The sequence below is a fragment of the Crassostrea angulata genome, chromosome 4, assembly GCF_025612915.1.
Source record: "Crassostrea angulata isolate pt1a10 chromosome 4, ASM2561291v2, whole genome shotgun sequence".
Taxonomy (NCBI): domain Eukaryota; kingdom Metazoa; phylum Mollusca; class Bivalvia; order Ostreida; family Ostreidae; genus Magallana; species Magallana angulata.
In genome coordinates, this window is record NC_069114.1 from 29,400,229 (window position 1) to 29,422,385 (window position 22,157).

A 22,157-nucleotide genomic window follows, 5' to 3' on the forward strand; every position below is an offset into this window, starting at 1 on the left:
GCTTAAACTTGTGTGGAGGCATCCTCAGGTAGTGTAGATTCAAGTTTGTTCAAATCATGGTCCCCGGGGGTAGGGAGGGGCCACAAGAGGGGGATCAAGTTTTACAAAGGAATATATAGAGAAAATCTTCTCAAAAACTATCAGGCCAGAAAGTTTGTTCAAATCATAGTATCATAGCATCTTATGCAAACGTGCACCTTGCACTGTTATCGTTTACATGAAAAATAAAAATGCAACTGTACTATAAAAACTGCACCCATTGCAATTTATACCGGTACATCTTGCATTGAGCATGCAAATATAATCCATGAAAAATAACTCCTGAATTTTTGTTTATAACAATAAAATCAACTTCTTGGTCATCTTCGCTAGCCACATGTCCAATTCGTTTTTCTCATAATGACACTTGGCTTACGAAGATGCTTTTTTGTTGAATAATTGTAAAACATGGTGTATTGACAACATGTATGAAATATATATTTCTAAACGATAATTAAAATAAAACAAACAGTACTAATACTGTTATAACTGTTAGTTATAACTGTTATAAGTATTATTACTGTTTGGGAACTACTTATGTAAATTACAGGTAAATTCATACGCAGTGAATAGCTCATAGGCGTCGGAACCGGGGGTAAAGTTATACCTAACTATTAGGCACATTGCGGGTTCAGCCCCCCCCCCCCCCTTTTTTTTCTTGCAGGAAAGGTAATTGTTCCTAAATTTGCAACATTTATCCCTGATTCTGCTCTGACATTAATTTGATGAGACTGTTGGCTTCTACAACCAACCGACCACACTCGGGTTTTTTAACCTCAATCTCCATTTGCAAAACACAAACGCTTATTTCCTTCTTCTTAATATTTTTCTTTGCTAATAAAAATGGTGACCATTGTAAGGAAACAGAGATTAACTTTTCATCGTGTCCTTTGAATATTCAAGTGAATTTCACATTTAAATAAGGAATAAGGAATCATTCTTTGAGTATTATGAGGTGATAATTTTGGTCGGGGCGTTATCAAATCCAATAAAGCCCGAAGGGCTTTATGATAGATTTGATCACGCCCCGACTGAAATTATCATCTCATAATATTCAAAGAATGATTCCTTATTACTTATATTTATATAATTTCAAGCCATCGTATGATTAAATATTTAAATATAAATAAGCAAACCCTGCTGGCGCCTCAATTTGGCATCATTTGTATCATGGGTTATATAGTACAAAATCGATACGTAGTGTTATCACAGGCAAAGACACTGGGTAATGTAAATATTGGGGTATAGGACACCTATCAATATTTAAGTGGATTAAAGTACACTATCAAAATACTTTCACCGTTTAAATTTTTTTAAATTTTACAATATTTGACCAAAATAAATTATTTAAACTTTATTGGAAAGGCAAAAGTTGTGAAGGTCTCTGGGGGATTCAAACGCATGACGTGCAGATTTGTAGTTATAAATCGCTCTAACCCATAGTGCTATGCTGTCAGGTAACAAATATATAAGAAAGAAAAATATTATAAATTTATATTTGATTTTATTGTTGATTTCGATAAGAAATATTCAACAATATGAAGGTTTCCCATTCCACCTTAACATGCTGCAAAATTACAATTCACGGTGGCTCAATTTTCATGGATATTGTGGGTTCCCCTCACCTATGAATTGAAATATGAAAGACAATACTAATTTCACACATCTTTCTTTTAATAAAACAACACTTTGTACTGTTCTTATCTGCTTTATCATAAATACTGATACTGCACAGAGAATTATCATATTGTGGATCGGACATTATTTTTAAAAAAATGCTTTATTAAGTGATTCATGTGGGATATGAAGCTAGTGACACTGCAAGAAAAATGCAGTTTTCTCTGCAATTATCGTTTCTTTTATAAAAAAGAAGAAGCAATTGTCCAGCATCTGAAATTCATGGCCAAGATTCAGTATACAAATCTTTCAAGTCCACTAGACTATTATGCACCATCCAAGCAAGTTTGGTAAAGATAGGACACCGGTAAGTAATAACTTAGATAATGGACCTGCTTCAAAAACTAGGTCTAGACGCCAACACTGAGGGTATAGCATAAGCTAAATTTACCTACCCTGACTTTGTCTCAGTGAGCTTAATAATACTGTTTAATAGAGTTGAAACTCAATGTTGCTATAAAAATGTCAATATGGGTGAAACAAGAGGCCCAGGGGCCACATCGCTCATCTGAGCAACAATAGCCATAACTGTGATTAGATAAGCATAATAGAATTAATTCAAAATAACTTACAATTTAGTACAGTATATATTACACATAAAGTTTAAAAATCTGCCGACTTTTATCCATACATTACCAAACCCCTTTTATTGATTTAGGGTTTTCTCTATTCCTATTTAATATCCCCCTTTTGCGGTTCCACTTTTCTCCAGATATCATGACCACCTGCACAATATGTGCTTTCACAAAAAATTCAGTTTTTGTTGGCTGAATGCTTTTCTAATAGATTTTCTAAAGGATTTGTGAAAATAGAGAAATGGGATGCCCAATATGCAACATTATGCCAAAAAATTAATAAGTTCAACAGCTGGTATTTTTCGAAAAAAAATATATGAAAAATTTATATCTGGAAATCTGTAGGAGAAGTTATCCGTACAATAGGGGTATCCTTTGTGCGGCCACTACACTCCATTTTCACCATTTCAAAAACCGGATTTTTTCTTCCGAAAACCCAGTTGAAAATAAAATCTTATGCAATCGTACACTTTGCACTGTAATCGTTTATACGAAAATAAAAATCCAGCTATGAAAACTGCACCCAATGCAATTTGTGAAAAACTTGTTGCAGTTCTTTTAATGCAAACCCCCCCCCCCCCCCCCCAAAAAAAAAAACCTTGCTGATTGTTTTTTTTCTCAATATTGTGCTCACAACTGTGTACTGCTTTTCAACTAATTTCATCAAAATTTTAATAAAAATGATTGATAGTGATGATTTGTCACCTGGCTTATTTGTCTCGTATAATCTTTAAATGACCTTTATTGTCAATCAGCTGTTGAACTTAAAATCAGTGATCTGAAGAAGAAGAATCATTTTAAATCAACAATTTGAAGAGGTATGGGGCACCTCCATTTTCTAGACTATGCCAATAAATAAATAAGTTCAATAGTTGGCATTTTCTCTTAAAAATTATCAAAAATTTCTATCTGGAAAGCTAGGAGAATTTATCCGTACAATAGTGGTACCCTTTTTGCGGCCGCTACCCGCCATTATCACCATTTGAATAACCTTCCTTCCGAAACCCCTTCGAAAAGTACATCTTATGCAATCATGCACCTTGTACTGTAATCGTTCAGGCACGTAGCATCGGGGGGGGGGGGGGGGGGGGGGGGTGTAGGTAAGGCCCTCCCCCCTTTTTCTTGCAGCAACAAAATTTTTAAAATTTACATATAAAAAATGGAATTATCATGGAGTTGGCCCCCCCCCCCCCCCCACACTTTTTGGGAGTATGTAAAAAATTGATATGAAAATAAGGAAATGAGGAGTGAAATTGAAGTTATATACTATGCCAGCAATTTATACATCTTGCATTGAGCATGAAATTATAATCCATGAAAAATAACTCTTCAAATTTTGCTTATAACAATAAAATCAATTTCTTGGTCATCTTCGCTATGCACGTGTTCGATTCGGTTTTCTCATGATGAGAAAAACGAATCGGACACTTGGCTAATGAAGATGCTTTTTGTTGAATAATTGTAAAACATGGTGTTCTGACATGTATGAAATATATTTTTAACCGATAACATAAAAATCACTGTTCAGGAACTACTTATGTAAATTACAGGTAAATTCATATGCAGTGAATAGCTGTTGCATTTAGAGGCAATTAAAGATCACAGAATTTATTGGAAAAACACAGTAGAAAACGTGAAAATATATATAAAAAAAAACATTCAGACAAACTTCTGTGTACCAGTACTTCATTTTTAGACAGCAAATTGAAATGCTGAGAAGAAAGAAACATCCTTTTATTATTTACATAATAAATACATCCTTTTAACACATAAATAGAGAATTCCACTTATTTGATAATTTTTTATTTTGGCACTGTCTGAAATCTACAACCATGATGATGCCACCGTGGCATCATGGGTAATGTGAATACATAGTCCAATATACATAACAAACTACATACAATTGGCTTGTTCAGCAGAGCAGGTGCAAAGATTTGTGCTACAGGTATTATAAAGGAATTTTTGCAATCAATTGCTCTGCAGAACAGGCCTAAGGTAATCAACATGAACACATGCAAATGAAATAAATAATAAATTAATGACTTGATGCACAGTAATCATAATCTTCTGCACAAAATGTTTTGCTTGGATACATGTACATTTTATTGGATGAAAGTGGAAGGAAAATAAGTACCAGTATCATATAATAACTTCTAATGCAGCACTACCATTTCGCAACATTTATCCCCGATTCTGCTCTGACATTAATTTGATGAGACTGTTGACTTCTACAACCAACCGACCACACTCGGGTTTTTTATGCTCTATCTCCTTTTGCAAGACGCTAATTTCCTTCTCCATCTGTGAAACAACAAACAAAATTTAAAACCAAGAGAACATGTTTATTAGATGCTTGCTTTAAAAGATTAAAAACAGTCATCAACATTAAATGAACATGACACTAGTCATAATTACCTCCTCAACTTCGGCTTTCACCTCTTGAATTTCCAATTCTGACACGGTTCCTTCTTCATCAACAATCCATGTAGCCAGTTGTTTGTGTTGCTTCTGCAACTTTCTGCACATAGAAATACATATTTTCAAATTCAGTTCATTGTGTATATCGTGATGAATCAATAAAAATATGCTGTCATCTAAACCCAGTTGTTGTATACACATGCACCAGACAAAGTGAATGTATCTTACTATATGTATCTGGCTATAGCTAAATGAAAGGATACTATTTTTCTTCTTGCTAATAAAAATGGAGACCATTGAAAGGAAACAGTCAGAGATAGACTTTTTGTTGTGACCTTTGAATATCCAAGTACATTTTACATTTAATTGGTATGGGACACCTGTTAATATTTATGTGGATTAAAGTACACTATAATCAAAATACATCGTAGATCTGAATAAAAAATATGATTTCAATTTTCTGGAAAGATAAAAGTTATTTAAGCCTCTTGGGGATTCAAACGCATGAATTACAAATATGTAGTTAATGCTCTAACCATTGCGCTTTGCTGATTTTGTAACAAAATGGGAAAGATTTTTTTTTTAAATTTAAACTTGATTTTATTGTTGATTATGATAGGATTGTGTCACAAAATGGACGAGTCCCATACCACCTTAACATGCTGCAGAAATAGATTTTATTGTGGCTCAATTTTCATGGATATTAAGGGCCCCCTCACCCCTGAATTTATATCCTCAATGAAATATGAATCACAATACCCCGGGTTGTATTCCATACAAACTGAGGCTGCGGCCTTAAAAGGTGTATGGAATACAACCCAAGGTAAATCCCCGTACACCCTTGACTGGACCTGGATATCGAATTTATTTCCTATGTTAAACAAATATATTGTTTTACCAGTGCTGTGCAGCTTGAAAATCAATTAATATTAATTAAAATTGTGCTGAAAACCATTTATTTATACCAATGGAATATTAAGAAAGTGGGATTTTGACAAATATTTTATTCATTTACTTCATTAAACGTTACATTACTTTGCGCAAAGATCTATAGGAGCACTTGTAAACAAGAATGGCATTGTGAAGTCACATTTTGTTTACAGTCAGCTTTAGCAGGTGGTACGGAAATTTACACCCAGCTTGTGAACCAATCAGATCTTGTGTTATAAGCTTGTGAACCAATCAGATCTTGTGTTATAAGCGACATAGGAAATAAAGCATAATCTCCCCCCAATTTGTCTCGGTGAGCTTAAAAGTAGTGTACTTGGATTTTTCATTTAAATGGAGTTGAAACTCAATATTGCTATGAAATATGTCATTATGAGTGATAAAGAAATCATGGCAGTTTCCTTTCAAGATTGCAGAAAAGACAGCTGCTTGTGTAAATAAATCTTCTCAAGTTTTAGCATCAGCCTCACCTTAGTTTCTTTTTTTGTTGTTCAAAACTTTTCAGCTGATTTCTGATCCTGATTATTTGTTCGCTTAAGGGCAAGGAATGAATTTCATTTATCCCGTGAGGAGCCCCTGTGATGCCAGAAGTACTGTCTATAGTTTTTATCATTGACCTGACAGCCAGTGATGTAGAATCTACAGTCCGTGGGGTACTCAAAGGGGAAAAATCACACTGAGATGCTGGAGTCTCATGATCCGGATGTAGGAGAAAGTGATCCGGAGTCAATAGCTGGATCTGTTCTCCAAATCCTCTCTGTATGGATTGGAAATGGTCAAAGTGTACATGTTGTTGTGGAGGCAAGTGAAAATCCAGTTCTTCACTGTTTTCCTGTAGGTTTGTGAGTTGTTTGGTCACTGTGTGTAAGTCTAGGTGAGGAATGTGTGTGTCGATACCCTGAGACATGTCATGTGAATCCACAGGATCCTGATGCTGCCCTGTGATTGACACAGGTGAATTACGGGAAGACTGGACAGGATCAGGGAAAGACATGGCTGAAGTTTGGTTCACAAGTCTATCTTCAGACACTTCACTTGGTAGAGCTTGATGGCTATCATTAGCAAAGCACCTGCCAAATGAATGCAGAAATCATTTTGTGATAGAAACTTTTAAACCAACTCTTTTTTCTTTCATATAAAAAATTTGCATTTACTAGAAGTTTTAATGGACTTAGGAAAAACTTTTTAAAATCCTATATCATTATAAATTAGAAGCAAATTTCGTAATAAAACAGTGTAAAAGTGATTATTATAGCCCTAACTTTGTTAAACCTGTGTTCATTATTTAGAGTAATACTTTAAAGGTTTCATAAGAGCAAGGATATTAATCAAAATTCATCAATACAGCCCAGAATTTCTTAAATTAGTATTCCTTTCAATGAACAGTCAACGGATAATACACATGTGAAGGAATGTTTTTTACCTGGATTCTGAGAACAGACCGGCTTTCTTGAGCGATTCCTCCAGGAATGAGGGGTGGCGAGGTTTTCGTCTTCCAGGCAGCCTTAAAAGTAGAGCAGAGGAAATAAGAGTGAGCAAAGGTCAATGGGCAAACATTAAGAAAGAACTATAAATAACGAACAAATCTTGGGGTTGTAAAAGTTGCACTCCATAGATAAAAGAGAAATAAATAAGAGAGATAAAGAGCATTTGCATGTGTACATCAATGAGCATGGTGCAACACGGTAAATCATTTATAAAGGACTATATGTGGTATTATTCATTTTTACTGACGATCATCAAAAATTTCAAAAATGATGTTTTGGAGTCAAAAAATAGAGTTCTACAGTACATCAGTTTATATCTGCTGAAGTCCCACCTGATAGACGAAAAATCTGCATCTTTCTCCGATAACCTCTTGGGAGACGTGGACACAAGGGGATGACTAGGTACTGTTTTACTGGTGTTCCCTTGCCTCAACTTCTCAACTGCCTGAGGTTTTAATTTTGGCACATAATCAAAATCTTTCGCCTGAAACTGATCTTGATCAATCACTGTCCTGCATGGGTTGTCCCCCTTCTGAGTCCTCCTCTTGGTTGTGATGTACCGCCAATGTAATGCACAACGCTGTACCAGCTGATGCTTCACAAAGGCATCCTGGGAAATATTCCACCATGATACATTTAAAACATGAAGATGCAATTCAATATACAAAAATCACAGATTTTAATTAATTTCTAATCTAATTAAAGAAGTATTGTATTCCAGTATATCATGAGATTTGAATAAAAAAAAATAAATTGTATTCTAATTTACAAGCAACAGCACATTGTATCTTTACAGAAAATTTAAAATTGCCTGACTCTCTCACCTGGGCATGCTGTTGGGCCGCTATCTTGGCCCTCATGCCTGAAAGGTCTGTTGCCACGGCAATCCACTGGGTGACACCTTGTCGTATTTGTCGGGTACGCCGTCTTTCCAAGGCATGTGTGATTCTCTCTTTCTTCCTCTTTCTCTCTGTCATGTATCCAAACCAGGCCACAAGAATCTGTGCAAGTATGTTTACATTCAGGCATAAAATATCTTTAAACTCCAATATTGTACCTGCATTATACTATACACTGAACATGCAATACTAACATTTCAAAATGCAGATACTTCTTTTGCGTTGTTTACTACTTGTTGAAAAATCAGAACGACAATCATGGTAAATTGATGTCATATTACAGTCCACCAGGTAAAACTATCAGGCGATTACATTTTGCTTGTTATAATCCTCTTGTAATGAACCTATTACAGATTCAATTCCATTTAATGAGGTAGAATTTTTACACCGGGTCAGATCTTTTATTCTCTCACCTTCTTCTGGAGAACCAGGCTCCAGTGCCACAGGGCAATGTCCGTCTTCCCATTCTCCTCTTGTTTTAACTGGTATCGCCACTTCCACACTGACAGGTAATTGGCCATCAGTCTTATGTTGTTAAACCATACAGACTGCTTCATGAGGAGCTGAATATACAAGAATATGAAATGAATTACAATTACTGCATGTATAAAGGAAGACATGAAAAATAACTCCTTTGTAAAATGCTAAATGTTAAATATTATTTATTTTTGCCTGGTCAGATAGGTGACAGGTTAAAAGAAGTCTCACTTTGTAAGAGAGAGAGAGAGAGAGAGAGAGAGGGAGAGAGAGAGAGAGAGGAGAGAGAAACTGATCTTTTCCATCTCATTAGTCTCCTACATTCTTCTTGAGCGAGTTGGCTGTGAACTCTTTCCACTTAGAGATGACTTTGTGCTGGAGCTGTGTGTTGTGATGATAGATAGCTTGCTCCAGTTTGAATTTCTGTAGAATTCTCTCCTCTCTTGCTTTCATCCACTGCCAAAAATACCTCTGTAGCTTGTCTGTAAATAAGGATTAAAATTTTGACAACTGTTAAGAATGGGAAAAAAATTCTTATGTGTCATACAATTGTTAAACTTTTGTCTACTAAACTGAAGACAACACAGTCTGCAAATGGGTTGCTATTACACTATGACGTAATTTTTTCAATTCCCTGTTATTAGTACAATGTCACCATACTTTTTATGATAAAGATGTACAATTAAACACATGTACATGCAAGCCCAAAATCTCAATGATTTCTCTACAACTGTTTACATATGCATTGTACATGTATTTGAATAAATCTTCCATTGAGCTATGTACACTGTGCATTCTGTGCATCATATTGCCTTACATGTGTCCAGGGCTTGTTTAGTGGACTCCACCCATTGTCTGGTCTCAGATTTCTTGTAAGCATGAATGGCAGCATAGCGATGCCAGGTCATCATCACCTACAAAGTGTGAATACCATTACTAAATGCATTTTTTAAAACATCATTCTTCTCATTTCATAGATTTTTCACAAAACAATGTGCAATGAAATTTAAAAAAAAAAAATTAGATCCTCATGTGGGGTTTACAATATTTTTGAAAATTCAACAGCTTTAATAGATTTTATTAAGTTTTTCCCCTTTAATTTACCTATTCTGAAGGAGATTGGTGGGGGGGGGGATGTTGGGGGAGGGGGAAGGGAGGGAGGGAGAAAATTAAGCATTACATGTAATGACGTATAATGTTAACACTGGTTGGTTTAAGTTTGTCCTCAGTGTCTGATTGTCACCTTGTGTAGAAGCTGTCTATTGTAGTGGACAATGGCTGCCTGGTCTTCTTGTCTGTCCTGCAGATTCTCCAATACATTGTTTCTCCATGTGAGCAAAGCCCAGCTATTTGTTATGATAAACCAAAAATATTAAAACCAAAAGACACACAACAAATATTTTACACTATACTGATTTGCAACATATAGACATGATGTACATCTATCTCTATATAACATTCTTAGATTTCTTGTAAATGGAGTGGTATTATAACTCTTATGATCTACCGTATTACCGTTTACAAGCCATTGCCCTCTGAGAATATTTCTCCTCCGCTACCTGCTTGAATTGCCTCCCTTGCCATGTAAGTCCTTTCCATGCAGTCATTACTTTTCTACACAGGTTCATCTGATGAAACTTGCTTGCTTGTTTCCACTGTCTCTTCTCTTTTTGAGAATTTTTTGTGTACTGCCAAAAAAACCCCAAATATCATTCATCACTGTATGTTTTCACACATTAACTGTAGATTTCTTATTTCACGTGAGTGCTTAATTCTGCGATTTAACTGTTTTTCATCAAATTGCGAAAATTCAAAATTGAGAATGCCAAAATTTTACCATAGTTTCATGTAGTTTACATCTGTCAGAAGAATGAAAGTGAGATTTTAAAATTTGTGAGATGAGTTTCTCGCGATTTTACATGGATATTATTTTCCCGCATTTAATTAAGAATTCATAGTATACAATTGAGAAGCCTTCCTGCTCTTTCCAATGCTATAAGTGTTTTCAGCAATGCTTTTACCTCTATCCAAGTTTGCAATGCTTTCTTCAGAGAGGTCTTGTAGTGGTGAGTTATTGCCTTACTCTCTAGAGATTCCCTGCAATGCAGTTAAAAGTAATCTAAAACTTGAAGACTTTTACACTTTCATTATGTACTGTTTTTATTACTACACTGCTGTCAATGGTCATTAATTACCAGTACAAGGGGTATTTCATGTGTACGTAATAAAAAAATCTCTTCCTATCTGCTTTGGTTTTGTCATAATTAGTAGAACATGTTATTTTTCAGAAATTTGCTGTTTCAGAGGTGACCTAACTAGGTAAGAAATGTGACAAAAATCTTATTTACAGTGTATGTGTCTTCAAAATTCTGAATTTAAATAGATTCACAAATATTAAATTCCATGAACATCAATATTAATCATCAATAATAATACATGTATACCATTAAATAGTGTAGCTATTATATCTGATGTAAAATCTTGATTATATTCTATGATAATGAACATGTAGATACGAGATGCGTACATTTTACGGAGGTCCCTGACGTATTGAACCCATGCCAGCAGGTGCTTCCTCCTCAGAACAGCGTGATAATGCTGCTCAGCCTCACTCTGAGAGTTTGGAAAGTAAGGTTTCATGAAAAAGTTACACACACACAGCAAAAAATTATAACAGGAAACACGCTTATAATGAATTCTTGCTTACAACAAAGTCAGTTTCATTACCCTTATTTTTATTAATGTACATGTATTATAAAATTATAATAATATAATTATAAATCATATATTATATTATAATACAACATTATAAATTTTATGTAATACAAAATCAGTTATAATGGAATTTGTAAATAACAAATCAGCATTGATCATCTATAGCACTTTGTTAAAACTGGGTTTTTTTTTACTGTATATTCACACAAATCTTAAAGAAAACTGTTAAATATATGGAAGAAAGGCAATCTATAGTTATGAAAATGAAGAAATATGATAAAAAGAATGTTTGCACCGGCCATACTTGTTTCTCTTTCTCTTGCTCACAGATGTGTAACCTCTCTCTCCACTTGGCCAGAAACTGTCGCCTTGCACAGTCTTCATGGTGAAGAACAGCCTTAGAAAGATAATATCATATTATTCATAAATTCTCTTTTAATATTTTTTTTATTTCTATCAAAATCATAGGACCCAATTCCATTAATTATCACAATAACTGAACTATTGTAAAAATCAAGTAAAGTTTTGTTTAAAACAAAAATTAACATTGATGTCAATAGAATTTGTACCAAAATCAGTTGAATATTATTTCTTTCACCAAAATTTGTAACAGTATCATCAACTTTAATAAGTTCTAAAATACAGTAACTTGCTTCTAATTTACACCAAATTCAGTCATGCAAAATCAGTGATTAATGTAATTGTCCATGCAAGATACCAAACATACATGTGATTAAGACGAGTACAACAAAATGGCAATAAAACATACCATTCTCCAGTTCATCCGGAAATCTTTATGTTCTTCATAACAGTTATACCATTGATAGAAAAACCGCGCCATCAGGTTCTCCCTAGAAGTAAATTTGATGATTTAGTTGAAGTTAAAAAAAAAAAATACATGTACCTTATATCATCTTCTAACTTTCTCAATTAACAACATTCTGACAAATGTGTATGTTCTTATAGGTATCATACAATGTCATGCCTATCATGCTTTGAAAACAAACTCAAAACTGCAATTGTTTAGATGACAAACTACGGTATATACTTCTAGAATGAACTTTCTTTAACTATTTAAGTGAAAATTCAATAATTAATCTGTAGAATTACAATTCACGTGGATTGATAAACTAGACAGTAATTAATATTTGTCCATACTTTCTGAACAGTGTGCATTTTTCCTGATTTTCTCTTTTCATTTTCTCCATTTCTACATAAATCCTCCAGCGAAAAATAAGCCTTGGCATAGAATGGACAAAGAAAAATGCATCAGCTTGAACTTGCTGTGTCTGGAAAAAAAATAAAATAAAATTATTCATCTACCATTTCTGTACATAACAAGTTACTCCTTTGTTAATACTTTATGCAGAATCAGTTTTGCACCCCACCTCCCCTCTCCTTCAACATCCTCAATGTCTTAATTCTACACAGTAAAAAATTATGTACTGGATTTAGTGGAATATACATCACTACATGTATTTTTATTATAATGTGATAAAACTCTCACAGAAATTCAATTATATTATGGAATGCACAGCATTATCTGCACTTTGTAGAAAAATTACTGATATGAAATATTTGATCAATAATGTTATTACAAAACTGTACTCATAAATTTGAGTTTCTAATGCCTTGGACTCTACCACAGATGCTGTTTCATTGAAAAACTTGTATATACATGTATTTAATTGCAGAAAATGCAGTTCAATATATATGTTTTCTTAAAATGCTGCTATGCTGATCTCTTATTTTGCATACAAATACATGTTTGTAAACATTGTTTTGTACCTCAGATACCGTCGAAATGGTTAAAGAGAAATAGCTAACACTGGCACAACCTGTCATAGAATTTCTCACAAACATCTAACCAGAGGCCCAGGGGCCACATCGCTCACCTGAGCAACAATTGCCTTAATTCTGATCAAATTAGCATTACAGTATCAAAATATCTTGACAACTAAGTACAGTAGATCTTGCTAAAAAAAATTGAAAATCCGAAATTTTATCCACCTCTTTTTTTTGGTAAATACCAAGCCCCTTTTGTTGTTGTACCTGTAAGAAGATTTTTCTCTATCCTATATACCCCTAACCGCCATCATGGCCCCGCCCTACCACTAGGGACTGTGATTTTGCAAACTTGAATTTACACTACCCAAGGATGCCTCTACACAAGTTTAAGCTTTTCTGGCCAAATAGTCTTTAAAAAGAAGATTTTAAAAGATTTTCTCTATATATTCCTATGTAAAAATTCATCCCCCATTGTGGCCTCACCCTACCCCTGGACTATTATTTAAACAAACTTGAATCTATATGATCTGGGGATGCTTCCACTCAAATTTGGGCTTTCCTGGCCTAATAGTTTTGAGAACAAGATTTTTAAAGATTCTCTCTATTTATAAAAATTTATCCCCCATTGTGGTCCCGCCCTACCCCCAGGGACCATGATTTGAACAAACTTGAATCTAAATAATCCAAGGATGGTTACACACCAATTTGAGCTTTCTTGGCCTAATAGTTATTAAAAGAATTTTTTTAAAGATTTTCTTTATATATTTCTGTGTAAAGAACTATATATGATAAGAGTTAAATTTGGCCCCCTTAATTCGCCATTTTTTAAGTGTTTCGGGTACAATGAAATGTTAACTAATTTTTTAGAAGAGTTGATATAACATATATTTTTCATCTATTTATTTGATCTATTTGCATTCACTGGCAGTATCTGACGTCAGAAATGACGCCATTTCTATAATTCAATCAAAATCAGCCAAAAATTGACATTTTTCTTATCTATTTACGAATGGGAAATATAGAGCGCATGCTTGAACAAGGAAAATTTTTTTGTCACTTATTAGTCTTGGCTAGATACATCTCTGATTAAAATATTTTATTTGTTCAAGAATGCGCTCTATGTTTTAGGAAGGAAAAACTGCTTGAAAACAAGCTGTTTTACGCTAAAAATGCAAAAATGGCGGGACAAGGTTGTCTTTACAATGTCATTGTTCTAAATTGTGGGCACTTGAACCAAAATGAATATTATGTAAACACATCACATACATATCTGTACTAAGAAAACAAGGAATGATAGTAAAATAATGATGTTCATTTTAGGGGGCCATTTTAGGCCCTTATCATATATAGTCCTTTATCCCCCAATTGTGGCCCCACCCTACCCAGAGGGACCATGATTTTACCAAACTTGAATCTACACTACCTGAGGATGCTTCCACTCAAATTTGAGCTTTCCTGGCCTAATAGTTTTTGAGAAGATTTTTAAAGATTTTCTCTATATATTCCTATGTGAAACTTGATCCCTCTCTTGTGGCCCCACCCTACCCCGGGGACTATGATTTGAACAAACTTGAATCTACACTATCTGAGGATGCTTCCACTCAAATTTGAGCTTTCCTGGCCTAAAAGTTTTTGAGAAGAAGATTTTTAAAGATTTTCTCTATATATTCCTATGTAAAACTTGATCCCCCTCTCGTGGCCCCACCCTACCCCGGGGACTATGATTTGAACAAACTTGAACCTACACTATCTGAGGATGCTTCCACTCAAATTTGAGCTTTCCTGGCCTAATAGTTTTTGAGAAGAAGATTTTTAAAGATTTTCTCTATATATTCCTATGTTAAACTTGATCCCCCAATTGTGGCCCCACCCTACCCCAAGGGACTAAGATTTGAACAAACTTGAATCTACACTATCTGAGGATGCTTCCACTTAAATTTGAGCTTTCCTGGCCTAAAAGTTTTTTAGAAGAAGATTTTTAAAGATTTTCTCTATATATTCCTATGTAAAACTTGATCCCCCTTGTGGCCCCACCCTACCCCCAGGGACTATGATTTGAACAAACTTGAATCTCCACTATCTGAGGATGCTTCCATTTTAGGGGGCCATTTAAGGCCCTTATCATATATAGTCCTTTATCCCCCAATTGTGGCCCCACCCTACCCAGAGGGACCATGATTTTACCAAACTTGAATCTACACTACCTGAGGATGCTTCCACTCAAATTTGAGCTTTCCTGGCCTAATAGTTTTTGAGAAGATTTTTAAAGATTTTCTCTATATATTCCTATGTAAAACTTGATCCCTCCATTGCGGCCCCGTCCTACTCCCGGGGACTATAATTTGAACAAACTTGAATCTACACTACCTGAGGATGCTTCCATTTTAATTTTAGCTATTCTGGCCTAATAGTTTTTGAGAAGAAGATTTTTAAAGATTTTCTCTATATATTCCTATGTAAAACTTGATCCCCCAATTGTGGCCCCACCCTACCCCCGGGGACCATGATTTGAACAAGCTTGAATCTACACTATCTGAGGATGCTTCCATTTTAATTTTAGCTTTTCTGGTCTATTAGTTTTTGAGAAGAAGATTTTTAAAGATTTTCTCTATATATTCCTATGTAAAACTTGATCCCCCTCTTGTGGCCCCTCCCTACCCCCGGGGACCATGATTTGAATAAACTTGAATCTACACTACCTGAGGATGCCTCCACACAAGTTTAAGCTTTTCAGGCCGATTAATTTTTGAGAAGAAGATTTTTGAAAAATACCAACAAATTTTCAATAATTCTCAATTATCTCCCCTTTACAGAGGGCGTGGCCCTTCATTTGAACAAACTTGAATCCCCTTCATCTAGTGGTGCTTTGTGCCAAATTTGGTTGAAATCTGCCCAGTGGTTCTTGAGAAGAAGATGAAAATGTGAAAAGTTTACAACGACGACGACAACAACGACGACGACTACGACGACGACAGACAATGGACAAATTGTGATCAGAAAAGCTCACTTGAGCCTTTGGCTCAGGTGAGCTAAAAATACAAGTCTATTTTCCCAATCACCCATCATTATAAGGTCTACTTTGCTAAAACATTATAAATGTAAAGTTCCACTTTTTTACTTACTTTTCTGTGTTCCCTGAGACTTGTGTACACAACAAGAGCACCCCAGCACTTTCTTTTCAACACACTCCTGTAAAATAGTAGTTAATTAACACATGTTTTCATTCGTACAGTAAATTCCTTATATTGCGCGAGTACTTAATTCCGCGATTCACTTGTTTTGTCGCAAGAATCGCGAGAATTTAAAACAGCGATCACCTATTTTGTGTTATAATTTCCTAAAGTTCAAAACTGTCTGAAAAATAAAAGCGAGATTTTTAAATCCACTAGGGTTGCTTCTTGCGATTTTATGCGGAAATTAATTCCTCTTGTTTAATTAGTAATCTACTGTATGTCAAATTAATTAGATGGTCCATTTTTTAAGCAGACTCACTGGTAGTGACTACGGGCTTTTTCTGTGAGGTGAATTATCTGCATTTCTTCTCTGTCTTCACATTTCCGCAGCCAGACATTCCAGTGGAGCCGAAGAAGCTGGAAAGAAATGAATGATTATGTCATGAAAATTGTGGCAGAATATCTGAGAGTGAAATTGAGTGTGGGAGAAATCAATCCTATGAAAGTGGATTCTTTTTAAATGGATGGTAGTAGTTTTGTCTGTAAAATTAAATCAGATTTAAGTATTATCAGATAAAATGATTTTTTGCCCTATACATTTCATCAGAATAAAAAAACATTTTGTAGTTCAGCACATATGATTAAAAAGCAGTTTTTCTTTCAGATTATCGGAAAAATTATAAAGGAATATAAAAGATTGGATCAACCTTTTCATATTACATGTTCTTTTTATAAAACACTGTCTGGAGTTCTAAACAGTTGATACATGGACATTGCATTTAATATGTTTGTTTTAGCATTAGTCTATTTGTAAAAATTGCTACAAATATGACTATGATGCAGAGTACATTTACCAGTACACTCTTTGAGAAGAAGAAGAAATACATGAATTCTAATCAAGCAACTCAATGGATGTTAGAGTCAGAATTTTAACATACTGATTTGTAGTAATGCTCAGTGGCCATTTCATTTCTCATCACTTTAACTCTTGACTGCACCAAGTTCAGTCGAAAGGCACTGAATACCAGCATCTGACAAAACATAACAAAAACAAATATATTTTGCTGTAAGACCATGGTGCCATTTAATACATGTAATGCTCAAATTTATAAAAATACAGATATTAAATTTATCTTAATTAAAATCACTTAAAAATTTGTGAAAATTTTAATGACCAACCAGACCTTATTGTATTTATATATATTGATCAATGAAGCTTATATTGACTGAATTAAATAGAATTAGTCAAATAAAGACAAGGACATGTGTCCTTCTTTGAATAGACCACTGACCAAGAGCTTCCTCCTGTGATGGCTGTCTGCCAGACAAATCTTTTCTTTCTTCTCTTCCTGTGTCACCATGTCTGTGGAGCTCAAGGTCAAGGTAACAATATACAGCAATAAACAAAACAAAAAAACTGGTAACAATAAAACCTTGTAGGTCTGTACTTAGATAGTATACTTAATGAAGACAAGTATCCTGATCAATTACTGAGTTCTTAAAGTAAACTAACAATAACACTAAATGAATTCAATTAATTATTCAGTTTATACAGTTGATGAAAAAAAAGAGTGAAATAGACATAACAAATCAATAAAACATCTGTGTGGAGAATAAACTAAATACACTGTACAGTTGACATTTTGTTTAGAATGGAAAGGAAAGGATACACTGTTTCCACATCTGGAAATACTGTCTCATCTGAAACCTCCTAGAAAGCACATCGATGTGCTCCTGGTGATGTTTGATGGACTGGTGGAGCTCGTATCGCTGAAGCCACAAATTAAATGCACGGTGCAAAATACTCTGGGCATAAAATTTATCTGCATACTCTGTAAAACAGATTGTCAGTGCATTAACAAAATCTTCTCAAAACCTGTAGTCTTCATACACCACCATCAAATCAAAAGCTGCATCGGTCTACAAACACTAGTAACTTACGCAGTTGTAACTTTTGACTTTAATGTTGCATAATAAAATCTCCAGATCTCATGGCTAATTACCTTGTTGTCTTTTTTGATCTCGTTTCTGCAGCCAGTACTGGGCCCAGGCGAAGAAACACTTTCTCTTGATGGTCAGCCTGTAGTGTCTGAGCGAGAGAGCGTGTCTGTGGTACACCTGGCGTTTCTCCTTCAGTTTCTCTGTCCAAACTAACCAATGCTGAGGAACGAAAAAAAGTTTCAGCCATAAGATAACTTGAATGACCATATAACTTTTATTTTTCTGCAGGAGGAATTTTTTGCAGATTGATAACAAAATAGGGACATTTATCTTATGCTAGTTAATATGAATTGATGACTGTAACATAACTAAGTAAAAAACAATTTTTCTGTGATTGTATTTTTCAAAGTTTACTTACAATGTAAAACCCCAAAAGTTTGCAAAATATACCACCTGGCAGAAAAAATCCATTATACCATCTTTCATATTTTTCTCATAGAGAAAATTTAGTGTACAGTACATGTATATTTAAACCTCCAAAAGCAAAGTCTTAGAATTTGTTTTGCCCTTTCACCTGTGCCTGGATTCTGTAGGCCCAGAACTGTAAAGCCACAACTTCCATATCCCGCTGTTCCTGCCTGATCCTGTGTTCTTCTTTCCACTTCATCCAGACCAGCCTGTCAGGACAAACATTTTAGTTTTTCAATCTTTACAAGTTATGTTAAGGCTATTTATATACATCTACAATTGCTTTTTTTTATTTTTTATGCAAGTATTTTGTGTCTTGTTCCCAAATAAACGTTTATATTGAGTGATTTTACGATATGTAATTTCTGAATTGACGACTTTAAGTCAGAAATTGCATACATAGTAAAATCATGCAAATTTTTGCTTTCATTTCTTATTTTGGTGCTTGGGCTGATTACAGGTACACAAAATTTAGCAAGAAAATCTGGTTATACTGTATGCATGCTTTATAAATGTGTCATAAATATATTTTAAAGTATCTGAAAAATATTTATACCTGGTTAACACCTGCTCATGATGTCTGTCTGCTTTTGAAGTGATTTTCTTTTTCTCTCTCTGGAGATTTACGAACTCTTTCCAGTTTCTGTATGCCCTGGTTAGGATAGCTTTGTTATCTATAAATCAGACGAAAATTTAGACAGTATTGACATCCTGATGATAAAAATACTAACACAATACTTAATAATAATGTATATCAGCACATTGTACAGTTTACTATCTACCCGAAAACATACTAAATACTAATGAAAAATATGCTTTCAACATTTCATCATTTCTGAATCACAATTATACTGTATTTCAATATTTTTACTACATAACATAAAAAATAAAATGGAAGGTTTTTGAGTTTTGATATAGACCAACTTCTCTAAAGTCTCCACTCTGACTTTGAAACAAGACTTACCTATTGCAGCAGCTAGTTCCATCTTTTCTGCAGAAGCCTTCTGATATAAGACAAACAGCCGCCAGGCACCAAAAACCTTACTCCATACCACGTACCTACAGTGGTATGTCAGGGTATGCAGAGTTCAAAACATGTACTAGCTTTTAAATAAATCTGACAAGCTGGCTTTGAATTTCACATAATACAAGCATTTTAGGATAAAGTACCGGTACTAATATATAATCCAGTTCTATGCATATATTTAAAAAGTTTACATTTTAAATGGTCTCAACATTTTACCTGTCAATTTTAAGAAGAGGCCATTACTAATTGATTTTCATTTATTTAACATTTTTTACAAAATGTTGTACATAACATTGATGAAATAATAAGTACCGGTACTTATTTGAAATCATCATTATTCAGAACCTTTGTATTACCTTATGACAAGACCTAAATATAACCTAACCATGATATATTATTTCATTATCTAGAAACCTTGAAACGTACTTAGCCTTGAATGATATCTGTAAATGTATAACTTCACACCATTTATTTGACATAAATAAAACGGCTTTTAAGGATAAATATACAAATAACCTTTGACCGTTAGTTTCGTACCTGTGGTGACATTCGGCCCTGACCATCAGCCTCCACTCCTTCCTCAGCTCCCACCACATCTCATGCCACTCCTGATACACACGCCTCATGAGCTGTAATTCGTAGTGACGCCTGGCAAAGAAAAATAAAATCTTTACTGACATTGTAGCTGTAGTTAACTGCCATAATGAACATCAAAATGATTATTATGAAGGTATTAAAGCTATAGCACAATTTACAAATTTAACCAATAAACCCCCTAGTATTGCACATCTTTATCCACTGCATATGAAGAAGAATAATTCTCAAAAAACATTCACCTTGCATCAGATGGCATTACTCTTCCAAATACTCTTTGTTTCCAAAGCAATGAAAATTTCCTTGCTAAATGCCTGTTCATAAAAGAAATTTTCTATTGTTAAAAAAAAAGAAAGTGATACAAGAAATTTATATTAATTTATGACAAAAGATCATAAAATAAGAATAGTAAAAGTGTAACATCTGCATTTATTTATTACAGACATTGGAAATCCTATGATTCTGTTTCAAAATTCTTACCTGATTCTAAGCTCTTTCAGACGCCCACCTCTGTTCCATGTATAGTCAGCTCTATAGTTTTTGATCAGCACACTACTCTTCTTCCCTTTAGGTATACCTTTCCTGCTTTGCTGTTTTACCACTCTCTGAGTCTTCTCCTCCATAGAATGAATCTCCAGTGTAGTTGTTTTCATGAGCTCACTATTTAACCTCATGCTGATGACTATGTTTTCTTTCTCTTTCCCTTTTTCTTTCTCTCTACGTTTCTGTCTTGCAGTAGGCACTGGAATTTTGGATGTTGTATTTTCTTGCACCCCATTGTATTTTGGAGACCTGCTTTAATTTAAAGGATGGCGTGGATGTATATGAAAACAAAGTTTGAGTAGGATCCATTTTTAACAATTTATTTGAAAGACATTATCAGTGTTCAATAAAATAACCATTATCATTTATGCAAGTCTATAATATTGTGGGAGAGAGAAAGAGAGAGAGAGAGGGCAGGCAGTGTATGAAATTTAAATCCAACCTAAGTCCAATATGTAAGGGCATACAGAGCGAGCATATCAATTTAAGTTTGAATCATTTTGCTTATTTTCAGTGAGCTTACCTAGGTATTTCAATGGAGAGAGAGAGAGAGAGAGAGAGAGAGAGAGAGAGAGAGAGAGAGAGAGAGAGCACACCTTTCTTTTTGGTCTGTGTCAGGGCTGCGATGAAGTCCTGAATGTGGACTAAAGCTTTCACTGACCAGTCCTTCCTCTGCACGACTAAGTAGCCTCATCCGTTCCGCGTGAACAGACAAGTGTTCATTCAGATTCTGTAAAATTTCTGCCTTTGACGGTGAGTTACCTTTCTGTATGTCATGAGTTACATTTTTCCTTTGAAAAGGCAATTTTGCATCACTTGTATTTCTTTGGTCCATCCCTTATCATTTCGGCGATTTTGCCTTTAAACAAGTTTGAACGGTACTATTTTTGCCCGCCATGTTTGTAAACAAAAATGAAAAACAGGTCGATCCAAGTTATTTCGTATACGGTGTTTTTAGATAAATCGGTCTTTTTCTCAGTATTACCTTCAAGATTTATGAAACCCTCAAACAAAGTATGTTCAAATTCAGTTTTGATAACTGTTTAACGCAATATCATATATTGAAATAGTTAAAAACGTATGCATACCGTGTTGACTAGACACGTAGCATCGGAGGGGGGGGGGGGGGGGGGGGCAGTGACATAAATTATATAATAAAATGCTATTTAGGTCTTCGGGGGTGGGGGGTGGGGGTGGGGGGCTTTTCGTCGCAGCAAACATTTTCCTTACATATAAAAAAGTGATTTATACTATAGTTGCCCCCCCCCAACTTCTTGAGACCTTGTACGAAAAAATGAAGTAAAAAATTGAAGTGAAAATAAGGAAATGACCAGTGAAATTGTTGTAGTTGTTGGTATACTACACCCCTCCCCCAAGTGCACGGATTT

The 22,157-nt window shown here is 34.6% G+C and overlaps 1 protein-coding gene across 2 annotated transcripts; it reads right to left on the minus strand.

Moving 5' to 3' along the window:
• Positions 1–3,883: 3,883 nt before the first annotated feature.
• LOC128181500 (protein SFI1 homolog) lies at positions 3,884–21,669 on the minus strand. 2 transcript variants are annotated; one of them, XM_052849923.1, is made up of 29 exons: positions 21,366–21,669; positions 20,707–21,018; positions 20,469–20,540; positions 20,170–20,280; positions 19,570–19,664; positions 19,162–19,279; positions 18,712–18,814; positions 18,200–18,356; positions 17,867–18,028; positions 17,489–17,559; positions 17,135–17,227; positions 16,516–16,613; positions 16,146–16,212; positions 12,394–12,524; positions 12,005–12,086; positions 11,540–11,632; positions 11,048–11,133; positions 10,542–10,617; positions 10,036–10,208; positions 9,764–9,866; positions 9,338–9,434; positions 8,842–9,002; positions 8,457–8,606; positions 7,969–8,145; positions 7,477–7,754; positions 7,081–7,161; positions 6,128–6,727; positions 4,707–4,809; positions 3,884–4,592 (listed from the first exon to the last, which is right to left on the minus strand). In XM_052849923.1, exons 1-29 carry the CDS (start codon positions 21,602–21,604, stop codon positions 4,473–4,475), a joined length of 4,209 nt encoding a protein of 1,402 aa, XP_052705883.1. In that variant the 5' UTR covers positions 21,605–21,669; the 3' UTR covers positions 3,884–4,472. The 2 variants fall into 2 exon arrangements, with proteins under 2 accessions (XP_052705883.1, XP_052705882.1); XM_052849922.1 differs by having other exon boundaries at positions 20,707–21,021.
• Positions 21,670–22,157: the final 488 nt, after the last annotated feature.